An 18,781-nucleotide genomic window follows, 5' to 3' on the forward strand; every position below is an offset into this window, starting at 1 on the left:
TGGTAAAATAGACATAATATTTAAATGACTAACCAACACCAAGTTCAGTGGAATTATATTTTCTTACCTGCACACTCCTTAAAATCCATTAGCTTCCTTAGTCTCATGTTCAGTAGAGATGAGCACGTGACCACCACTCTATGTACAGGTAAATCATTCTTTACCTACTTCTCTCCAGAATGACCTGACCAGCTCTTAATTTTTGCTCTCTGGTCTACTGACTAACACGTGATTGCTATCATACTTTTTAGAGCACCATTTTCCTTCCTTTCCTTCTACTAGGGCAATTCTATAATAGCCACAATTATGAATGTGAAATGACGTGGACTTAAGAAACCAATACAAGGAGGGCTAAAATTAGACGACAGTGTGGGAAAGTGGGTGAGTACCACAGTTCACCTCTGTGGAACAAAAACTCAATAACTAATAATATCTTGTAAACAGACTGACGCCAGATTCTCTGTGGATAGGGAGTTGAACTTAAAGATAATATTTTAATATGTCTGATTCAGCATCAAAATAAAAAGAATATTAAAAATTCTAGCTTTATTCCAGGGAGAAGATGGCGGAAGAGTAAGACGCAGAGATCACCTTCCTCTCCACAGATATATCAGAAATACATCTACACGTAGAACTGCTCCTATAGAACACCCACTGATTGCTGGCAGAAGACCTCAGACCTCCCAAAAGGCAAGAAAGTCCCCACGTACCTGGGTAAGGCAAAAGAAAAAAGAATAAACAGAGACAAAAGGATAGGGACGGGACCTGCACCAGTGGGAGGGAGCTGTGAAGGAGGAAAGGTTTCCACACACCAGAAGCCCCTTCACGGGCGGAGACTCCGGTGGTGGAGGGGGGAAGCTTCAGAGCCACAGAGGAAAGCACAGCAACAGGGGCGCGGTGGGCAAAGCGGAGAAATTCCCGCACAGAGGATCGGTGCCGACCAGCACTCACCACCCCGAGAGGCTTGTCTGCTCACACGCCGGGACAGGCGGGGGCTGGGAGCTGAGGCTCGGACTTCGGTCGGATGCCTGGAGAGGACTGGGGTTGGCAGCGCGAACACAGCCTAAAGGGGTTAGTGCACCACAGCTAGCTGGGAGGGAGTCCGGAAGAAGTCTGGAGCCGCCGAAGAGACAAGAGACTTTTTCTTGCCTCTTTGTTTTGTGCTGAAGAGGAGAGGGGATTAAGAGCGGTGCTTAAAGGAGCTCCAGAGACGGGCGTGAGTCACGGCTATCAGAGCAGACCCCAGAGACTGGCATGAGGCGCTAAAGCTGCTGCTGCCACCACCAAGAAGCCTGTGTGCCAGAACAGGTCACTATCCATGCCGCCCCTCCTGAGAGCCTGTGCAGCCCGCCACTGCCAGAGTCCCGTGACCTAGGTACAACTTCCACGGGAGAACGCACGGCGCACCTCAGGCTGGTGCAAAGTCATGCCGGCCTGTGCTGCCTCAGGCTCGCCCTGCAACCATCCGCCTCCATCCCCCCAGCCTGAGTGAGCCAGAGGACCCAAATCAGCTGCTCCTTTAACACCATACTGTCTGAGCAAAGAAGAGGTGCCCTCAGGTGACCTACACGCAGAGGTGGGGCCAAATCCAAAGCTGAACCCCAGGAGTTGTGCAAACAAAGAAGAGAAAGGGAAATTTCAGCAGCCTCAGAAGCAGCTGATTAAAGCTCCACAATCAACTTGGTGTACATTGCATCTGTGGAACAGCTGAATAGACAACGAATCATCCCAAATTGAGGAGGTGGACTTTGGGAGCAAGATATATTATTTTTTCCCCTTGTCCTCTTTTTGTGAGTGTGTATGTATATGCTTCTGTGTGAGATTTTGTCTGTATAGCTTTGCTTTCACCATTTGTCCTAGGGTTCTGACCGTCCAGTTTTCTTCTTTCTTTTTTTTTACTTTAAAAAAATTTTTTTAATAATTATTTTTTATTTTAATTATTTTATCTTACTTTATTTTATTTTATCCTCTTTCTTTCTTTTTATTTTTTCTCCCATTTATTCTGAGCCATGTGGAGAACAGGCTCCTGGTGCTCCAGCCAGGCATCAGGGCTGTGCCACAGAAGTGGGAGAGCCAACTTCAGGACACTGGTCCACAAAAGGCCTCCCAGCTCCACGTAATATCAAATGGTGAAAATCTCCCAGAGATCTCCATCTCAACACCAACACCCAGCTTCACTCAACAACCAGCAAGCTACACTGCTGGACACCCTATACAAAACAACGAGCAAGACAGGAACACAGTCCCATACATTAGCAGAGAGGCTGCCTAAAATCATAATAAGGCCACAGACACCCCAAAGCACACCACCAGACATGGACCTGCCCACCAAAAAGACAAGATGCAGCCTCATTCACCAGAACACAGGCACTACTCCCCTCCACCAGGAAACCTACACAACCCACTGAAGCAACCTTAGCCACTGGGGACAGACATGAAAAACAACAGGAACTACAAACCTTCAGTCTGCAAAAAGGAGACCCCAAAACAGTAAGATAAGCAAAATGAAAAGACAGAAAAACACACAGCAGATGAAGGAGCAAGGTAAAAACCCACCAGACCTAACAAATGAAGAGGAAATAGGCAGTCTACCTAAAAAAGAGTTCACAATAATGATAGTAAACATGACCCAAAATCTTGGAAATAGAATACAGAAAATGCAAAAACATTTAACAAGGACCTAGAAGAACTAAAGATCAAACAAGCAATGATGAACAACACAATAAATGAAACTAAAAATACTCTAGAAGGTATCAATAGTAGAATAACTGAAGCAGAAGAACGGATAAGTGACCTGGAAGATAAAATAGTGTAACTAACTACTGCAGAGCATAATAAAGAGAAAAGAATGAAAAGAATTGAGGACAGTCTCAGAGACCTCTGGGAGAACAATAAACACACCAACATTCGAATTATAGGGGTCCCAGAAGAAGAGAAAAAGAAAGGGACCAAGAAAATATTTAAAGAGATTATAGTTGAAAACTTCCCTAATATGGGAAAGGAAAGAGTTAATCAAGTCCAGGAAGCACACAGAATCCCAAACAGGATAAATCCAAGGAGAAACACACCGAGACACATATTAATCAAACTATAAAAAGTTAAATACAAAGAAAACATATTAAAAGCAGCAAGGGAAAAACAACAAATAACACAGAAGGGAATCCCCATACGGTTAACAGCTGATCTTTCCGCAGAATCTCTGCAAGCCAGAAGGGAATGGCAGGATATATTTAAAGTGATGAAGGAGAAAAACCTACAATCATGATTACTCTAACCAGAAAGGATCTCATTCAGATTTGATGGAGAAATTAAAACTTTTACAGACAAGCAAAAGCTGAGAGAGTTCAGCACCACCAAACCAGCTTTACAACAAATGCTAAAGGAACTTCTCTAGGCAAGAAACACAAGAGAAGGAAAAGACCTACAATAACAAACAAAAACAATTAAGTAAATGGGAATAGGAACATACATATCGATAATTACCTTAAATGTAAATGGATTAAATGCTCCCACCGAAAGACACAGACTGGCTGAATGGATACTAAAACAATACCTGTATAGATGCTGTCTACAAGAGACCCACTTCAGACCTAGAGACACATACAGACTGAAAGTAAGGGGATGGAAAAAGATATTCCATGCAAATGGAAATCAGAAGAAAGCTGGAGTAGCAATTCTCATATCAGAAAAAATAGACTTTAAAGTAAAGATTATTACAAGAGACAAAGAAGGACACCACATAATGATCAAGGGATCAATCCAAGAAGAAGATATAACAATTGTAAATATTTATGCACCCAACATAGGAGCACCTCAATACATAAGGCAAATACTAACAGCCGTAAAAGGGGAAATCAACAGTAACACATTCATAGTAGGGGACTTTAACACCCCACTTTCACCAATGGACAGATCATCCAAAATGAAAATAAATAAGGAAACACAAGCTTTAAATGATACCTTAAACAAGATGGACTTAATTGATATTTATATGACATGCCATGCAAAAACAACAGAATACACACTTTTCTCAAGTGCTCATGGAACACTCTCCAGGTAGATCATATCTTCGGTCACAATCTAGCCTTGGCAAATTTAAGAAAACTGAAATAATATCAAGTAACTTTTCCGACCACAATGCTATGAGACTAGATATCAATTACAGGAATGATGTGTAAAAAATACAAACACATGGAGGCTAAACAATACACTACTTAATAACGAAGTGATCACTGAATAAATCAAAGAGGAAATCAAAAAATACATAGAAGCAAATGACAATGGAGACACGACGACCCAAATCCTATGTGATGCAGCAAAAGCAGTTACAAGAGGGAAGATTATAGCAATGCAATCCTACCTTAAGAAACAGGAAACACCTCAAATAAAAAACTTAACCTTGCACCTAAAGCAATTAGAGAAAGAAGAACAAAACAAGACCAAATTTAGCAGAAGAAAAGAAACCATAAGGAGCAGATCAGATATAAATGAAAAAGAAATGAAGGAAATGGTAGCAAAGATCAATAAAACTAAAAGCTGGTTCTTCGAGAAGATAAACAAAATTGATAAACCATTAGCCAGACTCATCAAGAAAAATAGGGAGAAGACTGAAATCAATAGAATTAGAAATGAAAAAGGAGACGTAACAACTGACAGTGCAGAAATACAAAAGATCATGAGAGATTACTACAAGCAACTCTATGCCAATAAAATGGACAACCTGGAAGAAATGGACAAATTCTTAGAAATGCACAACTTGCTGAGATTGAACCAGGAAGAAATAGAAAATATGAACAGACCAATCACAAGCACTGAAATTGAAACTGTGATTAAAAATCTTCCAACAAACAAAAGCCCACGACCAGATGGCTTCACAGGCAAATTCTATCAAACATTTAGTGAGGAGCTAACACCTATGCTTCTCATACACTTCTAAAATATAGCAAAGGGAGGAACACTCCCAAACTCATTCTATGAGGCCACCATCACCCTAAGAACAAAACCAGACAAAGATGTCACAAAGAAAGAAAACTACAGGCAGATATCACTGATGAACATAGATGCAAAAATCCTCAACAAAATACTAGCAAACAGAATCCAACAGCACATTAAAAGGATCATACACCATGATCAAGTTGGGTTTATTCCAGGAATGCAAGGATTCTTCTATATACGGAAATCAATCAACGTGATACACCATATTAACAAATTGAAGGAGAAAAACCATATGATCATCTCAATAGATGCAGAGAAAGCTTGTGACAAAATTCAACACCCATTTATGATAAAAACCCTGCAGAAAATAGGCATAGAGAGAACTTTCCTCAACATAATAAAGGCCATATATGACAAACCCAGAGCCAACACCATCCTCAATGGCAAAAAACTGAAAGCATTTCCACTAAGATCAGGAACAAGACAAGGTTGCCCACTCTCACCACTCTTATTCAACATAGTTTTGGAAGATCTAGCCACAGCAATCAGAGAAGAAAAATAAATAAAAGGGATCCAAATCGGAAAAGAAGAAGTAAAGCTGTCACTGTTTACAGATGACATGATACTATACATAGAGAATCCTAAAGATGCTACCAGAAAACTACTAGAGCTAATCAATGAATTTGGTAAAGTGGCAGGATACAAAATTAATGCACAGAAATCTCTGGCATTCCTATACACTAATGATGAAAAATCTGAAAGTGAAATTAAGACAACACTCCCATTTACCACTGCAACAAAACCAATAAAATATCTAGGAATAAACCTACCTAAGGAGACAAAAGACCTGTATGCAGAAAATTATAAGACATTGATGAAAGAAATTAAGGATGATTCAAATAGATGGAGAGATATACCATGTTCTTGGATTGGAAGAATCAACACTGTGAAAATGACTCTACTACCCAAAGCAATCTACAGATTCAATGCCATCCCTATGAAACTACCACTGGCATTTTTCACAGAACTAGAACAAAAAAATTTCACAATTTGTATGGAAACACAAAAGACCCCGAATAGCCAAAGCAATCTTGAGAACGAAATATGGAAGTGGAGGAATCAGGCTTCTTGACTTCAGACTATACTACAAAGCTACAGTAATGAAGACACTATGGTACTGGCACAAAAACAGAAAGATAGATCAATGGGACAGGATAGAAAGCCCAGAGATAAACCGATGCACATATGGTCACCTTATCTTTGATAAAGGAGGCAAGAATATACAGTGGAGAAAAGACAGCCTCTTCAATAAGTGGTGCTGGGAAAACTGGAAAGGTACATGTAAAAGTATGAAATTAGAACACTCCCTAACACCATACACAAAAATAAACTCAAAATGGATTAAAAACCTAAATGTAAGGCCAGACACTATAAAACTCTTAGAGGAAAACATAGGCAGAACACTCTATGACATAAATCACAGCAAGATCGTTTTTGACCCACCTCTTAGAGAAATGGAAATAAAAACAAAAATAAACAAATGGGACCTAATGAAACTTAAAAGCTTTTGCACAGCAAAGTAAACCATAAACAAGACCAAAAGACAACACTCAGAATGGGAGAAAATATTTACAAATGAAGCAACTGACACAGGGTTAATCTCCAAAATATACAAGCAGCTCATGCAGCTCAATAACAAAAAAACAAACAACCCAATCCAAAAATGGACGGAAGACCTAAATAGACATTTCTCCAAGGAAGATATACAGATTGCCAACAAACACATGAAAGAATGCTCAACATCATTAATCGTTAGAGAAATGCAAATCAAAACTACAATGAGATATCATCTCACACCAGACAGAATGGCCATCATCAAAAAATCTAGAAACAATAAATGTTGGAGAGGGTGTGGAGAAAAGGAAACACTCTTTCATGTTGGTGGGAGTGTAAATTGATACAGCCACTATGGAGAATAGTATGGAGGTTCCTTGAAAAACTACAAATAGAACTACCATACGACCCAGCAATCCCACGACTAAGCATATACTCTGAGAAAACCATAATTCAAAAAGAGTCATGTACCAAAATTGTTCATTGCAGCTCTATTTACAATAGTCAGGACATGGAAGCAACCTAAGTGTCCTTAAACAGGTAAATGTATAAAGAAGATGTGGCACATATATACAATGGAATACTACTCAGCCATAAAAAGAAACGAAATTGAGTTATTTGTAGTGAGGTGGATAGACCTAGAGTCTGTCATACAGAGTGAAGTAAGCCAGAAGTAGAAAAGCAAATACCATATGCTAACACATATATATGGAATCTATGAAAAGAAATGTCATGAAGAATGTAGGGGTAAGACGGGAATAAAGACACAGACCTACTAGAGCATGGACTTGAGGATATGGGGAGGGGGAAGGGTAAGCTGTGACCAAGTGAGAGAGTGGCATGGACATATATACACTACTAAACGTAAAATAGATAGCTAGTGGGAAGCAGCCACATAGCACAGGGAGATCAGCTAGGTGGTTTGTGACCACCTAGAGGGGTGGGAGGGAGGGAGATGCAAGAGGGAAGAGATATGGGAACATGTGTATATGTATAACTCATTCACTTTGTTATAAAGCAGTAACTAACACACCGTTGTAAAGCAATTATACTCCAATAAAGATGTTAAAAAAAAATTCTAGCTTTAGCATCCTGAGTCTTGGAAATATGAGTCCACAAAGAGATAAAGGGAGCCATAGTTAGGCAGAGATCCATGTACTATACAAAGAAGCAGCTGAGAGAAACCAAGATCTGGGAAATGTCAGCCATGGGAATATATGAGGATCACCTTGGAGTATAAGTAGAAATTTTAAGAAAACTACTGAGGGATAGGATGGTTTGAAATTATGTCCATATATACCACCCAGCATTTCTACGTGGTTAAATCACTTATATTTTCAATAAACAGGTAGAGAAAATCCATAAAATGCAAAGCAATGCTGGGGATGGTGCTCAGGCCACACTCTAAATGGAATTAATCTGATTTCCTGCTAATATAATCTAGTATTTAGTACATCCATAGGACCCAACCTTATGTTATGGATGGAGTCTTTAAAAATCAGTTTTTAAAATGCAAGTTTTACTGGAACTTACAAGTCAAAACGAAGATTCTCTCTTTCTTCAAAAAAGTAGTCCAGAATAAATTTTCTTACAAAATCAGGATTTAAAGTATTATCAATTACTTCAGTCCTTCCAAACTGTTGAGGAAAAGAGAGAGAGGTTAAAATCAAGCGTTGCACAGTTACATATTGCAGTATAGTGATTATTATTATATTTCCTTGAAAACGTAAGCAATGAATATCCAAATGACTTGATAAAATAAAGCCCTCAGAAAAGCTTTTAGAGATCAAATCATCCCTCTTATTTGCTCAGGGAGTTCAGAAAATGAGCCCTGAGTTCATTCACATTTATTGGAAAAGCAGATTCTGAAAATTCTTATAACAACAATAACACTTCCTCCACTTTTATCCCCACTTGAAAGCCAAATCCCTTTCCAATCAAGAGAAGTTATTTCCACCTTAAATTTAAATTTATCACAAATATTCTTCCTAACTTAGTGTATAACTAGGCCAACCAATACATATTCTTACAACTGGAGGGCTTGGTTATGAGAATATGTGTTCATATTCAGTTCAAAATCAAGCAGTCCTCTACACAGAATAGTTTATTAGCCATATTCAGGGAAAAACTGTCTTATAATCTATTACACAATTCAATCATTTCTTTGTTTTGTTCTGCTTTAATTTTTATAGTATCTAGATAGGCAAAATGAGACCTACGATTCTTGCATGCTTTTAAGCTACTGTATCATACTTTTGCTTAGAAAAAATAAGTTTCTCCATCTTAGGGGAATTGGAAACCAATAAACAGAACTACTTCCTCCCAATGTGAAGGAAGGCTATCAGGCACTGCTTCCAAAGGTAGAGCAAAAATATAAACTTTATATCTCTTTTTTTGTATTTGGCTTACATTCTTCCTCTCCTACTAACATGGTATTCTAAAGAGGGAATTTTAACCTTTAGTTCTGAACAGCATTATGCATGCTGTCTTATCAGAGCACTCTTATTGGAGTTCAAGGCAAAACTATCTTTTTATTAGGAATAAGAAAACTACTAATCCACCATAAAGTAAAGGTCACGAGCTTATCACATATACTGTGATAATAAAGCTATGAAACAAAATCTTGATGACAGGGACTTCCCTGGTAGTGCAGTAGTTAAGAATCCGCCTGCCAATGCAGGGGACACGGGTTCGAGCCATGGTTCAGGAAGATCCCACATGTTGTGGAGCAACTAAGCCCGTGAGCCACAATGACTGAGCCTGCACTCTAGAGTCCACGAGACACAACTACTGAGCCTGTGTGCCACAACTACTGAAGGCCACGTGCCTAGAGCCCGCACTCCGCAACAAGAGAAGCCACCACAATGAGAAGCCCACGCATCACAACGAAGAGTAGCCCCCACTCGCCACAACTGAAGAAAGCTCATGCGCAGTAATGAAGGACCCAACGCAGCGAAAAATACATACATACATACATTTTTTTAACATCTTTATTGGAGTATAATTGCTTTACAATGGTGTGTTAGTTTCTGCTGTATAACGAAGTGAATCAGCTATACATATACATATATCTCCATATCCCCTCCTTCTTGGGTCTCCCTCCCACCCTCCCTATCCCACCACTCTAGGTGGTCACTAAGCACCGAGATGATCTCCCTGTGCTATGCGGCTGCTTCCCACTAGCTACCTATTTTACATTTGGTAGTGTATATATGTCCGTGCCACTCTCACTTTGTCCCAGATTATGGCTATTACTAAGTATCTGAAAAAGAACTAGTTTGCAGAGGCTTATGCATTAGGCAATGTTTCATATCTTGGACTAAAATCATAAAGGCAAATCATAACCCAGGTAACTAATTCAACATTTCAAAAATATTGAACATTTATTTGAACAATAATAATAATTACAACCACCATTGAGTACTTTACTTTGTTCTAAGCACTTTCACACATTACTTTAAATCTTTACCATAACCCCACAAGGTAGGTGTTAGCAGTCCTACTTTAAGATGAGAAAATTGATGTAGAGGGTCCCAACCTAAGTCACTTTGGCTATAAAATATACATTCATTCTTTCTAGGACTCTCCCCTATTTCAGCATAGAATATATTAGGCCTCGGGAAGATTCAACAATAAGCCTATCCATGGTTTCTAATTTTAAGGGAATGGGAGTAAGAGCATGTACCAAAAAACACAGGCTGATAGTACACATGCACCCCAAAAAAGCAATGCAGAGGTCAAGGAGTACAAATCTGAACCAGAGAGAGCCTGGGCCCTCCCAGCCTTTCTACTGCCTGGAGGCAAATGGTTTCCAGACCAGAGCAGAGAATACCAAACTAGCAAATGTGCAACACTCTCAAAGAAAAACTCAGGCAGTACCCATATCCCCCAGCACCCCAATCCCTCTTGTGGATTTTAACCCAAACCCTCACTCAGAGGGAAGAAGTTAGAGTGGAATTCTCAGGGTAACGTTCACTGAGTTGCAAAGCCAGCAACTTGGGCCCAGAAGCCATTAAAACAAGCTTGTCTTAGGGAAAAATGGCTTGTCAGCAATATGGGTGGCTGAGTATACTCTGCCATCTCAAGTGAAGATTAATATGTAGCCATTAAAATTTCAGCTAATCACCTATAAATTATGAACATCTACTATAATATGCCTTCTGACACATAGCCCTGAAATTGCTTTCGATGATGTCAACAGTGATCTTCATATTGCTAAATCAAGTGGTCACTTCTTGGCCTTCATCACATCAGACTACTCAGCAGCATTTGACAAAACTGTCCATTCCTTCCATTCTGAAGCAGGCTTTTCTGGTTTTTTGACACCACAGTGCCCTGTTTTTCTCTTCTTAGATTCTCAGACATGCAATTTCTCACTGTCAGAGCACAATTCCAGGCCCTCTTCATCTGTCTATCTTCACTTTTCTATTAGGTTATTTAATCTATTCTTTGGCTTTAAATCCCATCTACATGATGATAACTTCCAAATGTACATCATCAGCCCAGATTGGCCTCTAAGTAAAGACTCATGCATACTACTATCTTCTAGACTTATACGTGTGGTTGTCTTATGCGACCCTGATAATTAACATTTAAATTTTAAATATTTATTTTATACCACAAGCACCACCCCAATCCTAGTCCTTACCGAGTCAACCCCTTGCCAATAAATGATATCACCATCTACTTGATTCCTTAGGCCATAAATGAGAGTCATCCTTTTCAACTCCTTTTTAACCAACCAACCCTACTCATCACCACCTCATAAGTTGTCAATTTCAACTCCAAAACATATCTCACAGTTGTCCACTTCTCTCCCTATCTCCTGTCATCAGTTTAATTCAAGATTTTCTTCCTTTTCATGGACCACCTCAAGAGCATCCTATCTCTCTTGTTCCCCCTCCAATTCATCCTCCACATAACAGCCAGAGTAAACATTTGAAAAATGTAAACATAGTCATGCAATTTCACTACCCTAAAAATCTTTAACAGCTTCCCACAGTACTTCAAATAAAACCTCTTTTCTTTCGTCTATAAGACTTGCCCCTTTCTACCTCTTAAACTTCATTATGGGCCAGTATCCCCTCTTTCTCTTTGCTCCAGACAGCTGGCCTTCTTTTACATCATTTTACACACCAAACACTTCCCATCCGATGGCCCTTGTACTTGCTATTTCTTCTTCCTGGAATGTTCTTAACACCACGCTTGCATGGCTGACTTTTTTTATCCTTTCAGCCTCTGGCTGTAAACACCCAGTCTAAAGTAGGTCCCCCAGCCCTACTATTATTCTCCTTCATAGTTCCTGTTTGTTTTCCCTCATAAAACTTATACTCTGGAATTATATTAATACTTTTGTTTTTTATTTCCCTTATTAAACAATAAGCTCCATTTAGGCACAGAATATACATATCTGTTTGGTTCATACAAGTACAAAATTAAACAAACGGTTAACTAAGGTGATCTTCAATATATTGTTCAGAGGAAAAAAATCAAGGAAAATTTATAGTATAATACCAATTTTGATTAAAATATGTTTGTGTGTGTATATATATATATATATATATATATATATATATATAAATACAAAGAAACATAGAAGAAAGTATACCAGAATGTATCAACTATATTCTAATTGTTTTTCACTATGTATTTGTGGGTTTTCCAAATTTCTTGCAGTATATTTTACTTTTAAAATAAGAAGCATAAAACTTTTAAGCAGTATTCCAGTTTTTTAAGTCATTCTATTATGAAAAGTGAAAACTGGCAATAATAAGAAATCCACAGATAAATTATGATTAGTTCAGCTCATGGGAAATATGTTGGTTCTTTCCCAGAGGATGGAATATATTAGCTATCAACCAAGTGATTAATCTTCTTGACTTGAAATAAAATTTAAGTCTTAGCTAATGCTACCACTAAATAAAGATTTTCTAATTCTTTGGAAAATGTACAGCTGCATATAATTCTGTTCAGATCAGAGAGGGTTAAAATTTTGAGGCAAGACAATTATTTAAAATATTTGTTAATCATATACACCAGAAAGAGCTACTTTTGAAAGAATTGTAATTTGTATCCTAAAACATCTTTTTCTGAATATCAACAATACTGGGTTGTCAGAAGTACCTACAAACCTGATTACAATAACCTCTGGCACAATGAACATATCTAAATATGTGGACAGCAGAGCAGTTTAACATAATTACACAGTATTAAGTTTCCCCATTTCATAAATTGAACTGTTAGAAAAAAAATTTTTTACTAACCAAGTGTGAAAGTTCTCAGTCATTTGAAAAAGTATGTAAACTGTTAATTTTGTTACAAAATAAAACACTGTTTCTTGTAAAACTTTAAGCAAAAAATAAAAAACAATTCACAATCAAGTCATTGAAAAATTTCCTTTGTTTTATGCTTGAGCTAATCGGATAAATACCTGCTTTTCCAATTTAGGAACAAATCTTACAGAAAATAACAGAATGGAAATACTTTTGATTTTTAAATCAACTAACTGTTAAACTCCTTCAGAACAACAGTACTGGAAAGAACATTGAACTATTTATTGCACCAAGCAAATGAACTCTGTTATGAGATAATGTTCAAGAAGGTTTAATATATGGCGAAGGCTCAGAACAATCACCCAATCTCACATTCATTTGTCAACTAAAATGAAAGTGATGAAGAAAAAAGGTCATGTGGACTAGTGCACATCTTTATTTCAGTTATTAAATTAGAATTAAATCTTAGTAGCAGTGATATATAGAGGACAGTCTCCAGAGATTAGACAAGAAGACTAGATAAACTGAATAGTGCAGATAGAATATTAAGACAAAGTAAAATAAAAACACTCAATTTAGGGCTATACATATCTAACCTGCATAAAGGATGCCAAGTGTAAGCATGCACAAGTGCACATGCAGGCGCACACACACACACACTCACATACACGTACACATACAACCAAAATTGAAGATTTACATTCTTAAACACTTCCTCCTGGGAGTTAAACACTGGGATTACCAGAGAATCCATGGACCTTTTCCTCTGAGGGAAAAAGATAAGAGTTCTGTCATGTAACTCATTATCCAAGACTTTTTTTTTTTTTTTTTTACAAATCAGTGATCTGAAATTCACTTAATTAAAAGAAGGCAAGTAGAAAATCTGAAGGTTTTGTCTAGATCTTACATTATTATAGATGAATGAGATGTAGTTATAGATGTACACACACACAGAGAGAAAGAGAAGTAAATTGACTTCCTTCTAATATTCTTGGTTAAGACAGAATATTTTATATAAGGAAATTTCATTCACTTTTTGGGATGTTTTATTTTTAGGAATGAACCTAAATCAATTACCATCAAAAAAAGAACACCTTGATTATATCTCTGTAATTATCACACATAAAATATAGACAAGACTAAACTCCATCAATTAAAAAAATAGATTATAGCATTTTCAAACTTAAAACATTTAATATTAAATAATGTTTTAAAAAAGAACAATAATGTAAGGAACTGCTTTTACTATGTCATTCATGGCTATTAATTGTGTGATTAGTGACATGTTTTACCATGTGAAGAGAAAAAAAATGGACTCAATTTATCCAGGAGGTCCTTACTGGGGAATATGGGTTAATTTTGTCACATACCAGTGGGATTTTCATTTATGTGAGAAAAATATTTTTAAACAAATTGGGCAGATTATTATTTTAATCTGCTCAATTATTCTAAATTAGATTATTTTATTTAGATGATTACCTAAATTTAATTGAAATAAACTTGAAAAATGTATTCACATCAACTCTGAAATTTTTGAATATTTAAAAGCAGTTCTATAGACACGTGCAATAAATGTTGACTGGCATTCACTAAAAAGTAGGCAATAATTTCATATACTCAAAACTAATTTTTTTTAAAATTTTATTTATTTATTTATTTATGGCTGTGTTGGGTCTTCGTTTCTGTGCGAGGGCTTTCTCTAGTTGCGGCAAGTGGGGGCCACTCTTCATCGCGGTGTGCGGGCCTCTCACTGCACGGGCCTCTCACTATCGCGGCCTCTCTTGTTGCGGAGCACAGGCTCCAGACGCGCAGGCTCAGTAATTGTGGCTCACGGGCCTAGTTGCTCCGTGGTATGTGGGATCTTCCCAGACCAGGGTTCGAACCCGTGTCCCCTGCATTGGCAGGCAGATTCTCAACCACTGCGCCACCAGGGAAGCTCTCAAAACTAATTTTTAATCAATTATATTAAAATTCCTCCAAATCAATAATTCCTAGATTTTTTTTTGAATTATTAAATTCTCTTACTGCCTTTCTTTATGATGCAACTCTTCCTCCCCTTCCTGAAATTACTGTATATAAGACAGATCTTTAGGATAGTTTCAACATGGAGATTCTTAAATTCTCAATGCTTATTTTTGTGAGTTTTATTCATTTTAATTTTTTGTTCAGAACTTTATAGGAAAGTAGAAACACTGCAAAGCTAAGTCTACAAATTATTTTCATTCAAAAGCAGTCAGAATAAACTTTTAGTTCTGCCTATGGCAAATTAGGTTGTTTCAGACCAACTTTTCCCCTGAGAACAACTAGAAAAGTCAAACGAAATCATAAAACAATTTTTTTGCATGCACAAGAGAGCTAACAAAAATTTATAAATTGTGGAAACAAAAACCTGGAAAAAAGAGAAGCAAAAAGAGGAGCCTGGCAGGATCCTGTATTTGAAAAAGAGAAGCAAGCTGAGCAGAAATTTCCACAGTCCCATCCACCTAGGAGAGACAATGGAGTTTAAAAAAATACATGCATGTTCATTCTATATTTCTTTACACATTTTGATATGTTTTTAACTTTTTAAAATAGGGATTAAAAATAGGGGCTTCCCTGGTGGCGCAGTGGTTGAGAGTCCACCTGCCGATGCAGGGGACACGGGTTCGTGCCCCGATCCGGGAAGATCCCACATGCCACGGAGCGGCTAGTCCCGTGAGCCATGGCTGCTGAGCCTGCGCGTCCGGAGCCTGTGCTCCGCAACGGGAGAGGCCACAACAGTGAGAGGCCCGCGTACTGCAAAAAATAAATAAAATAAAATAGGGATTAAAAATAAAGTAACAACGGGGTTAGGATCTCAAAAGGCTACACCAAGGAGTAAAGATGAATTACAAAATTAATCCTCAGGAGGAATAAAGCTCAACTTAGTCAGTCAAATCTTTAACTGAATTACAGTGTATTTTCCTAGCCTAGCTGTCTCCCCAGAAGCAACAGTAAACCCACTCTGAAAAAATATAAATTCACTCAAAGCCTCAAGTTATCACTAATTGTTCCTATACAATATCCAGCAATTATTATCAGGCATGAGAACTTCTGCTTCCAGCTCAAATGGAGTCACTTATAACAGACAAATACTTCTGAGAACCAGAAAGGGTAAATAAAATACAAAAACGTATTATTTGATATTATTGTAGAGATGCAAAGACAGCCAAGTGCTGAAAAGCCTAATGCTGGAGAAAAGGGAAATTAATGTGAGCCCAACTTTTGCTTGGAACAAACAGTGACAAAGAAAAGAGAAAGTCCAGATAAAAATGGAAAGAGAAGCAAAGCCAGAAGTCTCAGCAACAATTTGCCACACTTTTGAGGACTGTATAACTAAACAGAGGTAGGAGTTTTGTGAAGTTAGAAAAGCTATCTGAAACCAAATTCCTTTCAAATTTCAGGAAAACTAAAGGTATCAAGGTCCAATTACATACAAAGTTACCATTAAAAAAGGAGATTAGAGGGCAGAATAATACCCCTACTGGAAATGAAAGCATGACAAAAGATATACTAAAAACCAGATCAAAACTGTAATGTAGTATTTCAAATGGAGATAAACACATAAAGAAAATTATAGAAAACATGAACAGCATAAATCAGAATTAGAAACACTGAGAAATGAGGTGATAGAAATCAAGGAAGAAATATACATAAAATAAAACATTTTAGAAATGACAGAAACTAGTAAGGACACAAGAATAAATAAGTGCAATACATGATGCCTTAATACAAGTTGGAAGGAAATTTTTGTTTTTAAGAATCAAAAAAATGAAGAGTTGAGAGAAGGTAGCAAATTACATGAAGAAAATCAAAGCAAAGAACAAACAAATATTAAAAACAAAATTCATTAGCACATGACTTAGAGAAAAATAAAATTAGATTTTCACCAGACTTTTTGATGGAAATGCTTTATGACAAAAGAAAATGGAATAACATACTTAATATACCTAAGGAAAGTGTGATCAAAAGATTTTCTATTCCTCATATTTAAAAGGCACAGATTGTTATCAACATAGAAGAACCAGGGGAATATTGTTCCCATGAACTTTTCTTAAGAATCTACACTAGAGATCGTGCTTTCAATAACCACAATGCCTAGAGAGATATAGATTTTCCTTGACTTACAATGGGGTTACATCCTGATGAACCCATCATAGGTTGAAAATATCCTAAGTCAAAAATGCATTTAATATACCTAACCTACTGAACATCTCAGTTCAGCCTTAGCCTACCTTAAAAGTGCTTACTTTTAAGAACACTTTTAAGAACATTTAACACTAGTCTCTAGTTGGGCAAAATAATCTAGCACAAAACCTATTTTATAATAAATATATTATAAACATTTTATACTAAAGTGTGGAATATCTCATGTAATTTATTAAATACTGTACTGAAAGTGAAAACCAGAATGGTCCTGTAGGAACAGAATGGTTTTAAGTGTTTCAGTTGTTTACCCTCATGATTGTGTGGCTGACTGGGAGCTGTGGCTTGCTGCTGCTGCCCAGCATCACTAGAGAGTATTTCTAGCTCTGGAAGAGATCAAAATTCAAAGTTCAAAGTACAGTTTCTACTGAATGCCGATTCACACTATCGTAAAGTCACAAAATCATAAGTCGAACACATGGAGTAGTGGTGAGAATTAGTTATAGAACTAAGACTAAATTAGAGCTAAATGAGAGTATGCAGTGGCAATATGATTTGATAATGTTGATACAGGGTAATATTATTCCAACTAACAAGTGAAAATTCCCAGTGATCTAGGCACTAAACACCAATGGATACTAACACCAAAAAAGAGTGCCTCCTAATGAAAGTTCACACGACCAACGACAGATTTATTAAAATAACTAAACCTGTGTCTGATCACCCTTTTGAGTCAGCCTATCAAACTGAAGATATACAAAGAACAGAAAAACATGATGAACTGAACCATAAGCATATGGTCAGTAAGATCCTGACTATGGAACTATAGATCAAATGGTCCAGATTCTCTAGGAGACAAGTTGAAAGAAAACCAAAGGGATGCAGGGAAAGTTGTAGGTGAAAACAGAAAGAAAATGTACGCCAGTTCTTTTTTTTTTTTTTAAGTGTTTAAGACTAAACTATAATGTCGAGAGGTTCACAATTGGATGAAAAAACCATAAATGCACAGGCACACACACACACACACACGCACACACACACACACACACATATCATTACTCCATGAAAACAGAGAGCTCTGATTAAGAGGGGCATGTGGCAGGAAACTTTGGGTGGCTGGCAAAGTTCTATTTCTTGACCTTGCTAATGGTTACAAAGATGTTTGCCTTATAATAATTCACTAAGTTTTCCACTTTTTGTATTGTTTTCTCTATATTTACAATAAAAAAGAGAAAAAATTCAAAATAAAGACTTCCCTATTAAAAACAATTAAGACAATTCACTCTGGCTGTATAAATGCAAAATTGCACAAACAGAAATTTTAAAGGGATTTATTCATTGGGAATAAAAATGATCCTTGAAGGAAACATACAAATGCAACAAGAAATGAAGAGGAAGTGATAGGAAATATATGGAAAATAAAAGACTATTGACGATATAAAACATAATAAAATGTCTTGTGTGTTTAAATTATATGCAAAATTAACACTCATAATAATGACGCCAAAGACGGGAGCGGAGATAATGAGTTACAAAATTTTTTAAACGTCTTTATTGGAGTATAATTGCTTTTACAGTGTTGTGTTAGTTTCTGCTATATAACAAAGTGGATCAGCTATATGTATACATATTAATCCCATATCCCCTAGCGCTTGCATCTCCTTCCCACCCTCCCTATCACACAAGTCTAGTTGGTCACAAAGCACCGAGCTGATCTCCCTGTGCAATGAAGCTGCTTCCCACTAGCTTTCTATTTTACATTTGGTAGTGTATATATGTCAATGCTGCTCTCGCAC

The 18,781-nt window shown here is 37.1% G+C and overlaps 1 protein-coding gene across 3 annotated transcripts in view; it reads right to left on the reverse strand.

Moving 5' to 3' along the window:
- The window catches only part of CPNE8 (copine 8), a 310,582-nt gene that overhangs the window by 220,487 nt on the left and 71,314 nt on the right, over positions 1-18,781 (reverse strand). For all 3 annotated transcript variants that reach the window (XM_029205052.1, XM_029205053.1, XM_029205054.1), the window contains exon 4: positions 8,083-8,186. In XM_029205052.1, the coding sequence (XP_029060885.1) occupies positions 8,083-8,186 (104 nt within the window). The remainder of the gene's footprint in view (positions 1-8,082; positions 8,187-18,781) is intronic.

This window comes from Monodon monoceros, unplaced genomic scaffold (assembly GCF_005190385.1).
Source record: "Monodon monoceros isolate NGI ecotype Baffin Bay Population unplaced genomic scaffold, NGI_Narwhal_1 Super_Scaffold_6, whole genome shotgun sequence".
Lineage (NCBI taxonomy): Eukaryota > Metazoa > Chordata > Mammalia > Artiodactyla > Monodontidae > Monodon > Monodon monoceros.